Genomic DNA, 18,979 nt, shown 5'->3' with positions numbered 1-18,979 from the left:
AGTCCAACCTAAACCCTAATAGGCTTTAATCATATAACCAATGGCTCTGATACCACATGTAAACTTTATGTGGTTATATAATTAAAACACAAACAAGGAGTTGGCTAACCTGATCGTGAAGCTATAGCCATTGGATACCAAGCGGAATGATGTAGGATGCGGCAACACCAAAGTCTTCTACAAAGCACCTAGCCGGATACAACTACTTTATGGGAAGTGTTTGTTGTGTATCTAGGGTTTGCAGGGACCTTAGTATTTATACTGGCTAAGGCATTAAGGTTCCATCCATAAAGGAATCCCAAATCCCACTTTTTAGCCTATCAGTTAGGTATCATAATCACATAAAATCAAGGACTCCATCAATCTTACTTGTATTACAAGACACCTAATATAAGATTGATATCTTTAAGAAATAAATCACAATATCTACATTAATCTCCAATATTACATTCCTATTATATGTTGTAGACCATTTAAGGTTGATTTACATCGGAATAAATCCAACATTCATATCATGAATCATGATCTTGTGTCAACTTCTGGCATTACCTTTTGCCATTGATCTTTTTTGGAGAAGTAGAATATTCATTAATGTTTTGAACAACTAAGACCTAGTTTGGTTTTTTTTTTTTTTATACCAAAATTGCTTCACTTTAAAGTTAAGCAGTACAAAAATATTTGTGAAAATAAAATATACGTCTTATTTTAAAAACAATGGCTCCAGACAACAACTTTTAAAAGCAGCATGTAGGTTGCTTTTAAAAGTTTTTTTTTTATGAAAAGCGGAGTTGAACCTTTAGAATATTTTTAATTCTTGTAATAAACTCCTTAATTTTAAACAATAACATTATTTATTTTTGTAGACACTGCTTTTATTCCCACAATACTTTTAAAATACAATTTATCAAGCACTCAATTGCTTTATTTTGCAGTTGATTACTTTTAAAGAAAAATTAATAAAAATGGTTTTCAAAACTTTGCATTCTAATAAAAAAAAATCATCTAATAACTTTATTTAATAATAAAAAAAAAACACATAAAATAAAAACATGTGCCCAGAGCACACGACTAATAACTTTGCATTTTAATAGTAGCACACAAAGGGTTGGATTATCGTTCAGGGCAAGAAATACCAAGGTTCTAAAAGACGCTAGGCGCTAGTCGGGCGGTGGGCTGGAGCCTAACGCCTAGGCATCTAGGCGGGGCTTAGGAGGGCACATAGGCGAACTAGCCAAATTTGAGTAAATCTATTATATTTCGTGTAAAAAGTGTCTGCTTATACTTAAAATATATATACTTTCATCATAAACTACAAAATAGAATGACATACATATTATGAAGTATTGGAACATAATGAAAACATAGGGAACAAAAATATAATGCGTGTTCATTTAAGTATGCAACAAGTCTCTTACAGTTTATTGAAAAAAAAAAAAAAGTTATCTATTTTTTGTCTAAATGAGTCACGACCTAGCCATGGGTGCCTATGAGGTCTAAAAGGGCACCTCAGCAAGTCTAGGCGTCATTTCTTAATTTTCAAATGCCTAGACATTAATCGGGGCAGTGACCGGCCTCCTAGTACCTAGGCGGAGCATAAGCGGGGATTTTTAGAACAGTAAGAAATACTAGCAATTTCAAGATAGGTAGCCTCGGGGTTTCAAACAGGAGAATACATGGGTATCAAACCCATGTGCCTAAGCTGCTCTCTCACTGAGCCGCCCATTTGATCATCACATCAAAGTCATTGACGTAGAAAAATTTATGTTTACATTCTATTGTTTGTTGAAAACGTTGGCATTGTTATGAATGCCCCCACACACATTTCCAATGCCCATGCAAAGTGAAATTGAATTTGGAAATGCATGGAGATTGTATTGTCAAGGGAAGTGCTGTAAATTTCAAAAATTTCAATGTGCAGTTAATACATTAGTTTGGAGTTGCTCTAACCCTCTTCCTAATATAACTAAATAAGAAAAAGTACATAAAAATACACATACATATTATATTATGTAAGAATTAGCTAACAGTAACAAACGATGGCACACATTTTTAGGCCTTTGACAAAGCAAGATAACATAAACATACATCTGGTACTATAATCTCGTAAGATATATTTTCATGTATACAATAAATAATATATTTAAAAGTGATATATGTAAATTTCACTCGTACCTACTTAAGGCAAAAAAAAGAAGATACATAAATAAATAGTGTAGTATCGTTAAGTTTCATAAACAATGTAGTAAGTTTCATAAACAGTTTATTACCGTTAAGTTTCATAAACAGTGTAGTACCGTTAAATTTCATAAACAGTGTAATATCATTATTTATCAAAAAGTAAGAAAATTTGTCTTTAAGAAAGAAAAGAAAAAAAAAATTGAATGATTCTTATTTAAAATTATATTTGAAATTATCATAACTCTTTACTTTAGTTTAAAATCAATAAAAATGTTTTTTGAAATTGTCCACCGACAATCATTTTAGTCCAAATCTCTTTTAAATTGAGGTACTTTTGTCAAATCAACCCTTACATTGAACTTGTGGTTTCTTCAATTTAACGAATATTTTTTGCGAAATGACCGGAATAATTAAAAGTGAACAATATCTCAACCACTCATATCAATTTTAAAGGGAATTGTTATTAGCACTCCAAAAATCTCATTATACGCTCTAAATTTTATATATTTGAAAAGAAATATACGCTTATGAATAGTGTAGAATAAGATTTTTGGAATACTAATAACACTTCCTATTTTAAAACTCAGGATTTAAAATAACAAGTGATGTTAATCCGGAAAAACATTTTGGATGAAAAGTCAAAAGTTAAAATTATGAACGTTAGCTTTGGGCCGCCGTTCCAACTTTTCAAGTCTGAAACCTTTGACGGAGGAAGGAAGTAGAGCAAAAGCCGCTTCTTTCTTCGTGTCTTCAAAACCCCGAAAGGAAACTTGCCCCAACATTTTTCGATTTCAATTTGCAGCTCAATCATGAGCAACGAATAGTAAGCCATTTTCCTTCTCCCCAAACTTCCCCTTCTCCTAATTTTCCCTCCCTTTCTTTCAATTTTTTTTTTTTTATCGCGTGCCTCAATTATCTTACGGATTTTGAATTTTCTTCTGTTGTTTTGGGTTTTTATTTAGCGATTATTTGTTCAAGCTTCTGCTAATTGGGGACTCGTCCGTTGGAAAATCTTGTTTGCTTCTCAGATTCGCTGTGAGTTCATTTCCTCTGCACTTATTCTTTTCTCCCTTATTTGGAAAATTGTTTGTGCTAATTTGGAAATAAATTTTAGGGTTTTGAGGGTAATTATTCTGTAATTTCTGCTCGAATTAATGCCTTTCGTATTTTTTTCTCAGGATGATTCCTATGTTGACAGCTACATAAGCACCATTGGAGTTGATTTTGTGAGTATATGTATCTAATATATAAAATATATATATATACACACACATACATGTTTATGCATATATATGGTCGGCTGTATTAATCGTAAAAAACCGCCGCACTCGGTTTTGCGCCAAGTATTACGTGAGCTCCAATTACTTCATTGAGTCACTTTCCAAGTCTTTCTAGGTCTTTCTCTACCTTTTTGTTATGAACTTCTCTATCATAACCGCATCTTCTAACTGGAGCATCTGTAGTTCTTTGGTGCACATGTACTCATATATATGTACATGTATTTGTATATTTACTTTGTTGTTTATAGCTTATTTGTTGATATTTTGATTTTTGATTTTCAGAAAATCAGAACAGTGGAGCTGGATGGCAAGACGGTCAAGCTGCAGATTGTGAGTAGCGGTTGCTTTCATTTTTCTTATTCTACTAAATGAAATTACTTGTTGGGGCCAGCGAGTCTTCATGTATGTTTGGCAAAAATCAAAAGTATAGTTATGGGCCTATTACGGGTTTTGAATCAATTGGCGGTATCTGATTTATGTATGTATATTGGGTTTTTGGTAAAAACTGTTCTCCAAAGTTTGATAATCTTCTGATGTAAATGCACGTTATAAGTTGTCTATTTGCATTCCGTTTATGATGAAAACTTTAAGCTTAACAGAACTTTAGTTCCAAAACAACTACAAAATGTACGTCTGTGTCATATAAGAGGATAGTTCTAACTAAGTCTAAGTCTAATTTAAACGTCTTTAAGTTTATCAAGTCTTACACGGGCAGATCAGTAGAAATATCTAAATTGACAGCGGGGATATATTGGAAACGTTAGGTGTGATGCATCATGGAAAACTTAATAGGCTGTTCAATTTCTCTTGCTCCTTGATTGATCAACATTTGGTTGGAAGTTAACATATTCTGCTTTTCTGTCACCTAGTGGGATACTGCTGGACAGGAGCGATTCAGGACTATAACAAGCAGTTACTACCGAGGAGCACATGGGATAATTGTAAGAATGCTTTGATTGCTTTTAGTATTTTCTTTTGTTCCTTGGGTTGGGGAAAGTTAATTGTAAGAATAGATCTTGGGACCCGTGAACTGGAATTATTAATCAATACCCTTAACTGGGATGGATGCACATGATTTTTTCGCTGGCTTTTGACTTACAAGTTACTGATTTCTTATGCAATCATTCATGATGTAAAAACAAATGTAAAAACAACTGCAGTTACATTTGTTTTTACATTCATGATGTAAAAACAAATGTAACTGCAGTTGTTTTGTTCATCATAAAATATAACAGTTATCCCTGTGGAATGTTAAGACTACTATTATTCTGAGCTTAAGGGCCCGTTCGATAACCTTTTCATTTTATTTTTTAATTTCCATTTTTTTCAATTTTCACTGGAGATAGAGAGAGTCGATGGAAGGAGGGAGGAATCAAGAACATGGAGGGAGTGTAGTGGGAGGAAGGTGGGAGAATTGCACATGGAATGCCAAGCAAAATGAAAACCAAAAACTAGAAATAGAAAACCTATTTAAAGTTTTCCGTCTTTCGTTTTTGGTTTCGTGTAGTATACTATTGTCTTGTTGCATGACCACATGGTTTAGTGAAATAGCATGGACCTTGTGAAGGACCTGCCGGATCAGTCATTTGCTGCAATCGATCAAACTTGCATGATGAAGTTACCTGAGATAAATGTTGATGTAGATTATTGCTACCTCTTTGTATATATTTTCTTTTCTTTAAATCAAAGGGCGAAATATTACCTTAACTATATTTCTTTCTTTTCTATGTTGAAGTCAATAGTTAATGAAAGTGACTTTTTTAAAGCTATTATGCAACATTAACGATGCATAACTTTTCGATTGTAAACAATAATGTAACGTGTGGTTTAACTCTTTATCGTAAATGAATTCTCAATTCTTTTGGAACTGCTACAGATTGTGTATGATGTTACTGAGATGGAGAGCTTCAATAACGTGAAGCAGTGGCTGAATGAGATTGACAGATATGCAAGTGACAGTGTGTGCAAGCTTCTAGTTGGTAATAAATGTGATTTAGTTGAGAACAAGGTTGTCGATACACAAACCGCCAAGGTAAAGATTGTAGTTTGGTTGCCTGAACCATTAAACAATTTACTTTAAATGCTGATTTTCATCATGACACTTTTGGGCAATTGATATGCTCAGTCCCCTAAAAGCATCACTCGTTCCATAACCGTAGGCATGTATTATGTGTTACCTTATATATCTATATGCTGTTGCTAATTTGTTGCTTCAGATCTCCAGTCTGATTCATGCTTTGTAATATAAATATATATATATATATATAATTAAATATATATATATATATATGTATCATTTGTTGCCTTTTCTGTGGGATTGATATTCATTCGACATTTGACGTTTGTTTTTTTGCTTCAGTTCTCAACTGCCAGATTAGGGAAAAAAAATCCATATTCTGGTTATGTTTATTCACCCACGTCTGGTTACAAATCTGGTTATGTTTATTGCGTATCATAATGCTATAATATAAATTCTTCTTTGAAAATAAGAAGTGTACCTCCGAGTGCTTCGCATTATTAGAGCGGTGTAACAGGTTGGAGCTTTTGGGAAGACATTTATGGTAAAATGCTCCTCATGACTTTCAGGATGATTCACGTAAAATGTTGAGTTGGAGAAAGTGATTTCCATTGATGAACATACAATCTTTGTCGATTAAGCTGTCTGTAAATAACAATGTTTTGTTAATAACTGCTTCCTGTAGCTTAATTTTTGTTTCTTGTTTGTGCTGATGCACCGTAGGCTTTTGCTGATGAGCTTGGGATCCCTTTCCTCGAGACAAGTGCTAAAGACTCGATCAATGTTGAGCAGGCTTTCTTAACAATGGCAGCCGAGATAAAGAAAAAGTAAAACCACTAATCAACTCTTTCATGCTCTAATCACTTGCTTAAGACTTTCTTGTTATAGACGTTCCTAAATTGATCTTACTGAATTGCAGTTGTTTTTTTGTTGTTACTGTTTATTCTTGTCGATGGATAACTTGCTTGTAATCTCGTATCTTCGTAATTGTTTTCCTTTAAAATTTTGCAGAATGGGAAGCCAACCAACTGGTAACAGGTCGAGCGGAACTGTTGAAATGAAGAGCCAGCCAATTCAGCAGAACAGCAATTGTTGCGGTTAGCCATTCCGTTCCTCGTAAGAAATCTGTTATAAAATCGTAGAACTGTGGAACTGTGTTGACTGAATTGTCATGTGGATCTTTCAGAAACTTGTAAAATATTGCCTACTTTGAATCCTTGCCTATGGGAAAAATGGAATTAGGCCTGTTAGATGTTCGGCATTACTCTCTACAACGATTGAAAGAACAAACTTGCAGGATTACGAAAACTGTTGAATTCAAGTGAATCAAAACCTGATAAAAAATTAATGAACCTGATTCCGGTCCAACATATTGAGTAAAAAAAAAAGGAAAACTAATGAAAATGACTTGAAAACTTTGAGTTTTAATGATAAGGACAAAATAAAGGGTAAAGTGAATAGTACCATGATTGACTTTTTAGTGTAAAAATGTGGTTTTTTGTTAAAGTGAACAATACCGGATGCTTTTCGTTAAAATTCCCTAAAAAAAAATTCATAGAAGCTGCAAAATTTAGGAAGAAAACGCTAAAGGCCCCGTTTGATGCCATTTCATTTTTTCATTTTCATCTTTCGCTCTATAGATAGGGGGAAAGTATGAGTGCCCTGTGCAGTGGCACCACGCCTACCCTCAAGGTTTAAATAGAGGCTAAAAAGGGTTGTGTATGGCGTTATTTTCTCTTGTTTACAAAGATAAAACGACAAACGAAAGAAGAAGAGGAAATGCCGCTCAAAGGAGAAATGCTGCCAGAAGAAGAGGAAATAAGACTCGAGTTTCTGGAAATGTTTCACGAGGGAGTTCTATAGGAAGAGGAAAATTCAGAAAAAGAGGAAAATTATTAACCTAACATACATGGCACCGACCTATCTCAGATCAATTCAATAATTTGTTGTACCATTTTACTTTTCCTTTAAAAGCAAAACATTTGGGGAAAATGGTTGAATACAAGAACTACTTGAACCATAAGCCTCTTGCATAACGCTTCCAATTCTTAAAAAAGGTCGAATACTGCAAACTATTTTTCGTTTCAATGTACACGCCCAAAATATTATTGTCGTGACTATGGAGCAAGAGTATAGACATATCCTTGCCTATACTCCATGACTCCCTCAAAGAACATCTTGTTACGGTTTCTAATAGCAATAGTTCAAAATTTCGAATGCAGGCTTCCTGTAAATAGTTAGAAAATAATAATTTTGGGTCTGGCCTGTTAAGTGTTTCTGCAATAACAATCCAAAACTTGCGAGGCTTCATCTTACTTATAGGCTTATCATCCATCTAATCATCACTGTTATATATCTCATAAATATACCCCTTACAGGAAAAACCCGGGCAACGAACAAATAAATTACAGTTTGACATAGCAGTAAACAACAAAAATAAGTTGAAAACAATAACCACGACAGCAAGGAATATGAAAAGACAAACTCATTTTGATCAACCTCAGGTTGAAGAACAGCAAGTCTTCTTTGTATTGACCTCTGATCCTCCAGTGACTGCAATAGTCTTCCCTTCTTTGACGCTTGCAGCTGTTGGCTCGCCTGATGAGAGAGACTTCTTACTAATAATCCGGTATATCTCTGCCAGAATTGTCTGGAAAGCCTTCTCCACGTTGATTGCTTCAAGAGCGGACGTTTCAATGAATGAAAGGCCTTCCCTTTCGGCATAACCCTGGGCATCTTCAGTGGCAACTGCACGTAGATGCTTAAGATCAGTCTTGTTCCCGATCATCATGATCACAATGTTTGCATCAGCATGGTCTCTCAATTCCTTCAGCCACCTGCTTACGTTCTCAAATGTTGTTGGTTTTGTTACATCGTAGACAAGTAAAGCTCCAAGGGCGCCTCTATAGTAGGCGCTAGTAATTGCTCTGTATCGCTCCTGTCCTGCTGTGTCCCATATCTGAGCTTTCACAGTTCTCCCCTCAACCTGATAAAATCAAGAGGAGGTCTTAAACAACACAATATTCATCCACTCAAGTGGAAACAAAGTATGGACTTGTCGACCGAGGGAGGTCTTAAATGTGATCTAATGACAATGAGGTGGTGGATGATAGAGGTGAGACTTTGCTTGTACAAACCTGACCAATCTAAACTTTGGACAACTTGGCCCAAAATATTCAGTAAGTTCAGCAAGCGCAGACATAATTTAAAACATAAGTTAAAAGTCGGGAAAACGTAAGAAGGGGAATCACCAACACAAGCAACTCGAGCAACTTATAAGTGAATCTGTTTAATACATACCCACATATAAGGAAGGACCGATATACGTCCACATCATTGAAAAAATGAGGACATCAAACCTCTGGCCACCTCAACTCGTGGTCCATTTCTTAGGTTCATTTCATGGATCATTTATGGTAAAATTAGCCAAATTGGAACCCGTTAGTCATCGAACTTGTGCATACAAACACAATGGATCTGACAAATTGAAATGATACCTATTTTTAGTCAAAATGGTCCATGAGATTTGCATAACACATAACTTTGGTCCTTGAGATTTAAAATAAATAGAAGTGGTTCCTGAGATTGTCCACTATCCATTATTTTGGTCCTTCCGTTAAAAAACTCCGTTAAGTTAAGGCTATAACACATTACTTTGGTCCCTGAGATTTGCAAAATACATAATTTTGGTCCCTGAAATTTGCATAACACGTAACTTTGGTCCCTAAGATTGTCCACAATCCATCATTTTGGTCATTCCGTTAAAAAACTCAGGGACCACTTATCGGAGTTTTTTTAATGGAATGACCAAAATAATGGATGGTGGACAATCTCAGAGACCACTTCTATTGATTTTAAATTCCAAAGAACAAAGTTATGTGTTATGAAAATCTCAAGGACCATTTTGGCTAAAAAGCCAAATGACAATTATGGTTATCAAATGGCCAAATGATTTCCAATTTGTCTAATTTATAACACCACAAAAAACCAAGAAACTAACTTGGGAAGCTGTGACCAACCCCTCACATGAGTTCCCTGGGATCTTAAGGCAAAGTGAATGTCTAAGGTGGGCAAGCAAGAGCAAACCCCTTCATCCACCTATGCCTACCACTAATCGATTCCAGATGGTCAGGGATGATTTTAGTATCTAGTTACGAAATTTGGATTTCTCTTATAGGCAAAAGGATTTGGCAACTATCCATCTAATCCCACGAGGTATCATTTCTTAATTTTTATAATTTTTTTAACAAAATGCTTAGTGTTCGGAAAACAAAAAGTAATCAGATCACAAATTCGGGTACTCTATGGGAGTGAAGAACAAACCCAATTGAATCGTTTCTCGAGAATTCAACAAACCCCATTCTGGAACCAAGAAAAATAGCAGATCTGGAACAATTTCGCACTATACAAATTGGAAACCGATCCAAATTCCGGTTCAATTATGCATTTCTCAAAAAAAACAGGTCCAAATTAACTGAAAAAACATTAAGAACAAGCATAATAAATGAGATCAATTCCGGTCCAGTAACAAACACAAACACAATTGGGTGTGTGTATAATCTTTCTCTATATATATATGCAAGAGAGAGAGAGAGGTGGTGAACCTGGAGAGTCCTGGTGGCAAATTCGACGCCAATGGTGGACTTAGACTCCAAACAGAACTCGTTGCGAGTGAATCGGGAGAGGAGGTTCGATTTCCCAACGCCAGAATCGCCGATTAGTACCACTTTGAACAAGTAATCGTATTCCTCGTCCGGCCTTCTCGCCATCTCTCTCTCGTTTTTTTGCCTTTTTTGTAATTTCGTTCGAAATTAAGGCGAGCGAAGAAGAAGCAGCAGCAGCAGCAGCAGCAGCAGATGTGTGGAAACGGACGAAAAATCAAAGCGCTGACGTGGGTTTGGTTGGAATTTTGTGCAGGTCCAAAATGTCCCCAATATTTTGACTGAAATACCCTTGAATATTTAATGGTTTGTTCACTTGTTATATTGGAAATAAGAAAGGGTAGAAAAAAAACATTGTTCTATCAAGTAATCTAAATACTTTGTTTAACTTTTTATTTTAATAAATTTTAAGTATTTTATTATTAACAATTCAAATTCAATCCATTCATTTTTTAAATATTGTTCTATCTATACTTTTCTCCTTGCTCAGGGATCATACTTAGTGTTCAAAATATCGGAGTCAGTGAAAATATCGAATTCGATATGCAAATTTGTGAAATTATCGATGGATATATCGATATCGGTTGCCTTAGGCGGAAATGATAGAAATTTGCTTAAAGCATGAAAATTTAAAATGAAACTTTAGGGAATGTCATATGAAAATTTGTCGATAATTAACCGATCAATTGGAAATCTGTCAATTAGACGACATTTAATAGCTTATCCAATATCTTCACCCTGCTTTACATATCTTTCTCTAATTTTTCCGAAATATCGACCATCAAAGAAATTTCAACCACTATCCACAAGTTTTTTTTTTAATATTTAACAAGTAAACTGTAACTCTCTAAATTTAGAGTGTAACTAGTCATTTTGCTATAATAGAGAATCTTTTACAACAATTTCTTGAAGATGAATTTTTTAAATTTCTCTCTTTAAAATAAAGTTTTAGTTGTTTTACAACATCTCCTTTTACTTGTGGCATTTTCTCTACACTCCATCTCAATACTCCGTGTTCATATCAGATAACGATATCAAGGATAAAAAGGCCATCATCAACGAGACGTTGCTTCGAATTCCGAAGCATCAAGTGGCGTCAATGAGAGAGGAAGTTATAATATTGATTCCGAAAGCAACATATGCAAATCCAATGGCACCTAAATTAAAGACAGTTGAAGATGCACCTGACATAGCAGTAAAATGGAGTGCTTGACAAAGGGAAAGAGATCCTATCCGGATCTTTTCCACTAAGGTCACCGGATCAAGTGATCCGGACCTTCCAAATTTCATCCAACAGTCCACTGTTTTGATTCCTTAAAAATTGTGATAATTTTTTACCGTTTGATGAAATTTGGAAAGCCTGAATCACTTGATCCAGTGACTTTGGTGGAAGAGATCCAGAGAACTAGGAACCAGGAGGGACATGAAAGAGGGGAAGGATCCTGCCATTGCTAGCTTTTTCAGAACAAAACGGTACAAAAATTCATATGCCTCGTTAACTCTTTTGCAGTTGTAGCAACAACTTTTTCTTTTCCTTTTTATGTTTTCAGTTGAAGGGTACCATTTAAAGGATTCCAAGTCTTTACATTTAGGGGGTGTATTTAATTGAGAATTTGAGAGATTTTAATAAATTTTTATGGAGTTTAACGGCCTGTTTGGTAGTGTACTTGAATCCAATTTTTTAAACTCAAAAACAGTTTTCAAGTTTTAGGTCTTAAAAACTTGTTTGGTATGACTATTTTTAAAAACTGAACTTGAGAATAACTAAAAAATATAGTTTATTCTTTAAAAACATAAAAAGTAAGTTTTTAGAGTTTTTAAACTTAAACTCACTCATTTATTTTCTCTTTCTCTTCCCCTCTCACTCCAAATATATCTCTCTTTTCTTATTTCTTTCTCCTCTTTTTTTTTTTTTTACCTTTTTCGTCTCTGCTCCAATCCAATCACGTTTAAGTCGTATGAATTAAAAATTTTAAATCGCAAACCAATCAAATTTTTGAATCTTAAAGAAAATTGTTTTCAAGAAATGTTTTTAAGAAATGTTTTGAGAAATGATAAAAAATTTCAAATAAGATACAAAACATGCCCTAATTGATTTTTAGAGATTCCGTGTAAAACTTTGATTCAATTCCCTCAAAATCTCTTGGGAAGAGGTGAAATTGTAGATGCTTAAAATACACTACAAAATCTCTCAAATTCCCTCTAATTCCTCAACTTTTTCAAATTCTTTAAAATCTAATTTTAATTGAATACACTTGGAATGTTATTGTGACAATTTGGTAAGTGGGCCCGGGAAGTGGTGGAGCGGGCCCGGGAAGTGGTCCGTCCCGGGGCGGGATGTGACAATTTGGTATCAGAGCCAATCCCTGGCCGGAAGTGTGCCGACGAGGACGTCGGGCCCCTAAGAGGGGTGGATTGTGACATCCCACATCGCCCAGGAGAGTGATCCTTAAATGTATATTCTCATCCCTACCTAGCACGAGGCATTTTGGGAGCTCACTGGCTTCGGGTTCCGTAATAACTCCGAAGTTAAGCAAGAAGGAGGCCAGAGCACTTCCATGATGGGTGACCCACTAGGAAGTTGCTCGTGAGTTCCCAAAAACAAAACCGTGAGGGAATGGTAAGCCCAAAGCGGACAATATTGTGCTACGGTGGTGGAGCGGGCCCGAGAAGTGGTCCGCCCCGGGGCGGGATGTGACAATTATAAACTTCTTTAAAATTCTAATTGAATACACCTGGATTTCTAAGGATTTTAATAAACTATCTTAAAATCCTGATTGAATACACATAGAGTTTCAGATAATCACTTAAATTCCTGATTGAATACCTCTAGATTCATTAAAAGAATTAAAATCCCTCAAAATCTCAATTGAATACACCCCTTAGTCTTTGCACATTTACCTACATTTCTCTAATCTCTGCCGTAATTCAACGATTCATAACATGACACATCACCCAAAGGCGAATTTGAAAGTGAGAGGTTTTAGGTACAATTATTACCAAAAGCGAATTAAAAAAAAATATTTTAATAAATTTTAATATTTTATTATTAACAATTCAAGTTCAACCCACTTATTTTTTAAATATTTATTTTTTGAAACAAATATTTTTTTGGGGTGTGCTATTCACACACGTTTTTTTACTTCTCACACACTTTTCTAATTTTTAGTCGTCAGATAAGACGAAATGAAGAATATCAAATGACATAAATTAACAAGGGGTGTGAAATAAGTAAAAATGGGTGTGTGGCACCCCTATTTTTTGTATTATTATATCGATACTTTTCTCCTTGCTCAGGATCACTTACAATGGTCTAAGCTTCACAATGAGCTCACAATAATGTAATTCAAATTCGTCTTTGGCTAGATTCGAACTGAAAACCTCTCATTTACAAGTGAATAGGAATGTTACTTGATCGTAATACTAAGTGGCAAATTTAGCTCTTTAAAATAAAGATTTAGTTGTTTTCCACCATCTATTTTTTCTTGTGGCATTTCTCCAACCCTCCGTCTAAATACTATGTGTTCATGTCAGAAAATGATATCAATAATAAAAAAGCGACCATCAACGAGACGTTGCTTCGAATTCCGCATCAAGTGGCAGCAATATTGAGAGAGGAAGTTATAATACATGCAAATCCAACGACATTGTTTTTTCTGAACAAAACGGTACAAAATTCAATATGCCTGGTAACTGTGTGCGGTTTGTAACAACTTTCTCTTTTTCTTTTTCTTTTTATGTTTTTCAATTGAGGGGGACCCTTTTAGGGATTTCGAGTCTCTACATTTAGTTTTTCATGCATTTACTTGCATTTTTTTTAATTTTCATCATAATTCAACGGTTGAATTTTCACCATAATTCAACGATTCATAACATGACACATCACCTTCAATTAAGTTGATTTATAATTAAAAAACGTTTTAGTTTTTATAAAAAGAAAATAAGTTTGTTGACGTCTGTTAACTCTCTTTCCCGTTAGGGTTACTCCTTTTTGCCGCGTCTCTTGTGTTCTTTCTTTCTCCTCTCTTCCAAGGTCATTCATTTGTCTCCAATCTCATTAGAAACTGTATCTCACAAAACAGCACTGAAAAAACTAAATTAAGAACAGGGTTTGCATAGGTAAGGGAAGAACGACACTTCAGAGTATGTAATAACAAACTTCCTCTTTTCAATATTTATCAACCTCGTGTATATAATGTGGAGCAATTGTCCTTTTCACTAATTCTGTTAGAATTTATCTTCAAAATAAAGAGTCTAAAGGGCGAAAAAATATATAAAATTCTAAAGGAGTTTGCCAAAAGAACTATTGCTCTGCATTATTACAAATTCAGGAACCAATATTCACAAATTTTAGTTCAGAGACTAAAGCTCCAATTGAGTTAAAGTTGAAAGACTATTGTTCCAATTATCCCAATAAACCTTCAAGTGACTAGCATATCATGGAATATAACACACTCTAAATGGAATTTTAATTACGAAACAATACAATACATAAGTTCGAATCATAAACATGGAATTTTGGAATCTCTAAATGCGTTCCAATTTGCATTCAATTTCTTCCAAAATATTCGGATTCGAAAACTTTTGAATCAAATTGAAATTTTTACTCATGGAATTAAAAATCTGAATCCAACTTCTACCCCTAGGTGAGCTATTGGGCCTACCATATTCACACACTTCTTTTTACCTCATACACACTTCTTTTGATTTTCAGCTGTCGGATCGAATGAATTAAAAATATCAAAGTACATAAATTAACAAAAAACGTGTGAGAAGTTAAAGAAAATGTGTGGGCTTAAAATGGGCCGGATGGTAGTTTAGAGTGAAAATATGACCCGACCCATAAACAGTTGCAGTCGTTTTCACTAGGACTAAAAACCCTAGCACTTGGCTTTTCCTACACCGTCTCTTGCTCTCTTATTCGCATCACTCCACTTGTGCTGCTGCTCTCTCTCTCTCTCTCTCTCTCTCTCTCTCGCGGAAGAACGCACCGCCTCACAGGTCTCTCTCTGTTTGTTTCTCGAGAAAATTGAAATGAAAATTCTTCTCTTCCAATCTACCAATTTTTTTCCTACTGTAATCAAATTGCTGATAACAAAGTATTTTTTGTGGCCTTGCATGTTTCAGATCTCAAGTCTGAGCGAAACGTTTTTCCGGAACAGCCATGGCTTTGGTGAGTTTAGTTTGTTTCTTCTTATCTTTCGATTCGAATTGTTCTGATTGTACTGTAGTCCAATTCTTATCGCTCACGGTGGTCGATTTATGTTTGGTTTGCATCTCAAAAAAGTTCTTAATTTTATGAATAATATGATCGTATGTGTTCGGTTTTACCAGTGGCCGATTTAGATTTGGTTGATGATACAATTCAAATTTAGATGTTCTTATATTGATCCGTGTTTGAAATCGGATTCATTTTGCAATAAGGGTTTTGTTGATCTGATATTATTGATAAACACTAGAAAACGCATCAGAACTAAAGCAATTTTAGGGGTTTGTTCTGCTTTAGTTCACTTCATATTCGTACCAGTTAAGTTTCTTATATGATTTGTGGAAACCACCCGATGTGTTTTGGTTTCAATTATTATGTTATTGACTTCAATTTTGGGATCTCCGTTTACTAATAGGGTTGTATTGTTTACTTTTCAGGTCTTGCATGCAGGGAAGACAAAAAATGGTTACAAGGTGCTCATTGTTGCCGAGTACAGTGGTGTGAAAGTACTTGCACCCAACTTTGAGATTGGTGTCACAAACAAGACTCCTGAGTATTTGAAGTTAAACCCTATTGGAAAGGTAGAATTTCGTTTTCTTTATATCTACATGCTTGATGAAATTTTAGTTTATTTTATGTATTAAAGAATCTATCATATAATTCCAGTATCCACTGTTGACAACACCTGATGGTCCCATCTTTGAGAGTAACGCCATTGCACGCTATGGTAAGACTATGTTTTTCATCAAATTACATTTATCAATTTGTATTGGTGTATTAGAAATTAACTATGTTTTTGTGTTGCTTCAGTCGCACGCTTAAAGCCTGACAATCCTCTGTGTGGTTCTTCTCTGATTGACTATGTAAGAAACAATATTCCTTCCTGAGTTGTTTTTCCTTGAGTAAATCTAAAGGCTCAAGTGCATTTTTCCTTTTTATGTTTTATCATTTGTCTCAATCCTGGTGAAATAAGATGTTTGTTATGCTTACATTTGTTTGTTATTCTTTAGGCCCATATTGAGCAATGGATTGATTTTGGATCCATGGAGATTGATGCTAACGTACTTAACTGGTGGTTACCTAGAGTGGGACAACGCGTGTACCTTCCTCCAGTGAGTTGCATAATCATGATTCTTTATGTCTTTTTATATTCTTCCCAATTTAGATAGCATCTTTATCCGATTTGGGTGCTTAAGGTGTGCTGATTTTGTTTATTCTTTTGTCACTATTGAAATTGATCATTTATCATATAGACAAGATTAGATTTACATTTTGTTGAGTTAGTAGTGTCACATTGTGAAGATTAATGGCATACGATTATAATATTAGTTGTACTCTGTAAGGCTAGTTACAATGGATCCTGTTAGGTGTTATGGTTAGATATACAATCATGTCAAATACCTTGGCTGAAATAGTCAACAAAAACTTTGTGGTGACTGGTGACACTTGACCAAATTGAAATATATGATTCTTTTTCCCTGATTTACAGTGCACAATCTATATTGTTTATAAACCCCCTTGTTCCTTCCAGCTTCTTTGATGGTTCTTGGAGTCTTTCTAACTTTTTTGTATATTCTATTTAGGCTGAGGAATTTGCAATTTCTTCGTTGAAGAGAGCACTAGGTGCCTTGAACACCCATCTTGCTTCCAACACATACCTAGTTGGGCATTCTGTAACCCTTGCTGACATTGTTGTTGGATGCAATTTGTACTTTGGGTTCACCGAAATTTTGACTAAGAGCTTCACCTCAGAGTTTCCCCACGTTGAGAGATACTTCTGGACCCTGGTCAATCAACCAACCTTCAAAAAGGTAATTGGTGATGTCAAGCAGGCTGTTTCAGTTCCACCAGTTGTATCTGCAAAGAAGCCTGCCCAGCCTGCTAAAGGCAAGGCCAAGGAGGAGCCCAAGAAAGAAGCCAAAAAGGAGGCGGAAAAACCCAAGGCAGAAGCTGCTGAGGAAGTGGAAGAGGCTCCAAAGCCTAAACCCAAGAATCCTCTTGATCTGCTTCCCCCAAGTAAGATGGTATTGGACGACTGGAAGAGACTTTACTCTAACACAAAGACCAAATTCCGTGAGGTTGCTATTAAAGGTAATCATCTCAACGCTTGGTCTTTCTGGAATGTTGGAAGTCAAAAACATCAGTTGGGTTAAGTTGATGTTTGCGTCCTTGTATATTGCAGGATTCTGGGACATGTACGATCCCGAAGGATACTCTCTTTGGTTCTGTGAGTACAAGTACAATGATGAGAATACAGTTTCCTTTGTGACACTGAACAAGGTGGGTGGATTCCTTCAGAGGATGGATTTGGCCCGCAAGTATGCTTTTGGAAAGATGCTTGTGATTGGCTCAGAGGCACCCTTCAAGGTGAAGGGGCTGTGGCTCTTCCGTGGGCAAGAAATTCCCAAATTTGTGATGGATGAGTGCTACGACATGGAGCTCTACAACTGGACAAAGGTTGACATTTCGGATGAAAACCAAAAGGAGCGTGTCAACCAGATGATCGAAGACCAGGAGCCGTTCGAGGGAGAGGCTCTTTTGGATGCCAAGTGCTTCAAGTGAAAATATCTAAATCTAGTCCCTTCACTGGAAATGGTGTTTTTTGTCTTTCTTTTTTGTTAGGGTTTGTTTCTTTGGTGTCTGAGTGGCCGAGTATAATTTATATTTCATGTTTCTGCACTTTAATTTTGGAGAATGGTTTAGACATCTAAAATTCTATATGATAGTCTTCAAATGTTTATGTTCTGTGGTTTGAATCAGTTAGGTTAGCACAAGGTTAGTGATACTACCAGCCTAATCGTATGTACAGTTTTTAATTTTTTTAATTTTAACGAGTTAGATTGTATCGGATTATATCCATTAAAACTGATAAGATATTGTTTGTCATATATAAATATGAGGCATGATATATTTTTGCATGACCAGTTTCCGTGACACGAAGAGACACGGTTCATTAACAAATTGGATTTTTATCGGGTCACAACACGAACACGACTTGTTTGCAAGGTCTAGGGCGTATGACATCACTAGTAATCAAAGAATATGAAAAAGTTTGGGATCTTGGAATCTTGTCATTGAATCGGTTCTGCGCGAGGCCACAAACTATTTGGATACAAAACTCAACGCATTGTTGATCTATTTATAGTCTTTAAAATTGAACGATAGTTAGATGAGATCTAACTCTTAAGAGTATGGGGGCTCTTAATGGTGGAGTATTCAATACTCATGAACATTGTAGCCTCAATATTGTTGATTATCTAAATAAACTATTGTGTCGTTCGGTATTACTACGTCAATTGGGTGATACTCATGCACAAAGTTTCTAACATGTCTCGTTTTATGAAATATATACAATCAGAATTGAAACTCCGTGTCTTACCCTGTAAACAAAATTGAGGAGAGTGCAATGTTTTTCCTTTGTCGGCTTTCCTTGTCACACTTCAACCATCTGCTTTCTAGGTCACTTGTAGAACTTCAACCATGCAAATAAATTAACCAAATTAGAAATCATTTAACCGTTTATTAAACATAGTTTGTCCACTCTATTCTATCAAATAATCATGGCTAAATCGCCAAAATGGTCCATGAGATTTGCATAATTCATCAATTTGGTCATTGAGATTCCAAATCGATA

The 18,979-nt window shown here is 35.3% G+C and overlaps 3 protein-coding genes across 3 annotated transcripts; 2 read left to right on the top strand and 1 right to left on the bottom strand.

Annotated features, from left to right (window-relative positions):
- Window positions 1-2,833: 2,833 nt before the first annotated feature.
- On the top strand, window positions 2,834-6,736 carry LOC126632846 (ras-related protein RABD1). The gene is made up of 8 exons (XM_050303345.1): window positions 2,834-3,001; window positions 3,141-3,213; window positions 3,357-3,404; window positions 3,741-3,788; window positions 4,328-4,399; window positions 5,335-5,490; window positions 6,199-6,302; window positions 6,487-6,736. Exons 1-8 carry the CDS (start codon window positions 2,988-2,990, stop codon window positions 6,575-6,577), a joined length of 606 nt encoding a protein of 201 aa, XP_050159302.1. The 5' UTR covers window positions 2,834-2,987; the 3' UTR covers window positions 6,578-6,736.
- Window positions 6,737-7,805: 1,069 nt separating this feature from the next.
- Window positions 7,806-10,335, bottom strand: LOC126632844 (ras-related protein RABA2a-like). The gene is made up of 2 exons (XM_050303344.1): window positions 10,080-10,335; window positions 7,806-8,461 (listed from the first exon to the last, which is right to left on the bottom strand). The coding sequence occupies exons 1-2, from the start codon at window positions 10,242-10,244 to the stop codon at window positions 7,976-7,978; spliced, it is 651 nt and encodes a 216-aa protein (XP_050159301.1). The 5' UTR covers window positions 10,245-10,335; the 3' UTR covers window positions 7,806-7,975.
- Window positions 10,336-14,978: 4,643 nt separating this feature from the next.
- LOC126632324 (elongation factor 1-gamma-like) lies at window positions 14,979-18,090 on the top strand. The gene is made up of 8 exons (XM_050302697.1): window positions 14,979-15,137; window positions 15,264-15,309; window positions 15,783-15,926; window positions 16,012-16,072; window positions 16,156-16,208; window positions 16,356-16,457; window positions 16,929-17,436; window positions 17,528-18,090. Exons 2-8 carry the CDS (start codon window positions 15,301-15,303, stop codon window positions 17,905-17,907), a joined length of 1,257 nt encoding a protein of 418 aa, XP_050158654.1. The 5' UTR covers window positions 14,979-15,137; window positions 15,264-15,300; the 3' UTR covers window positions 17,908-18,090.
- Window positions 18,091-18,979: the final 889 nt, after the last annotated feature.

Source organism: Malus sylvestris, chromosome 8 (genome assembly GCF_916048215.2).
Source record: "Malus sylvestris chromosome 8, drMalSylv7.2, whole genome shotgun sequence".
Classification (NCBI taxonomy): domain Eukaryota; kingdom Viridiplantae; phylum Streptophyta; class Magnoliopsida; order Rosales; family Rosaceae; genus Malus; species Malus sylvestris.
Note: the sequence above shows the minus strand (reverse complement) of the source record. Positions and strands in the feature narration are given on the sequence as shown.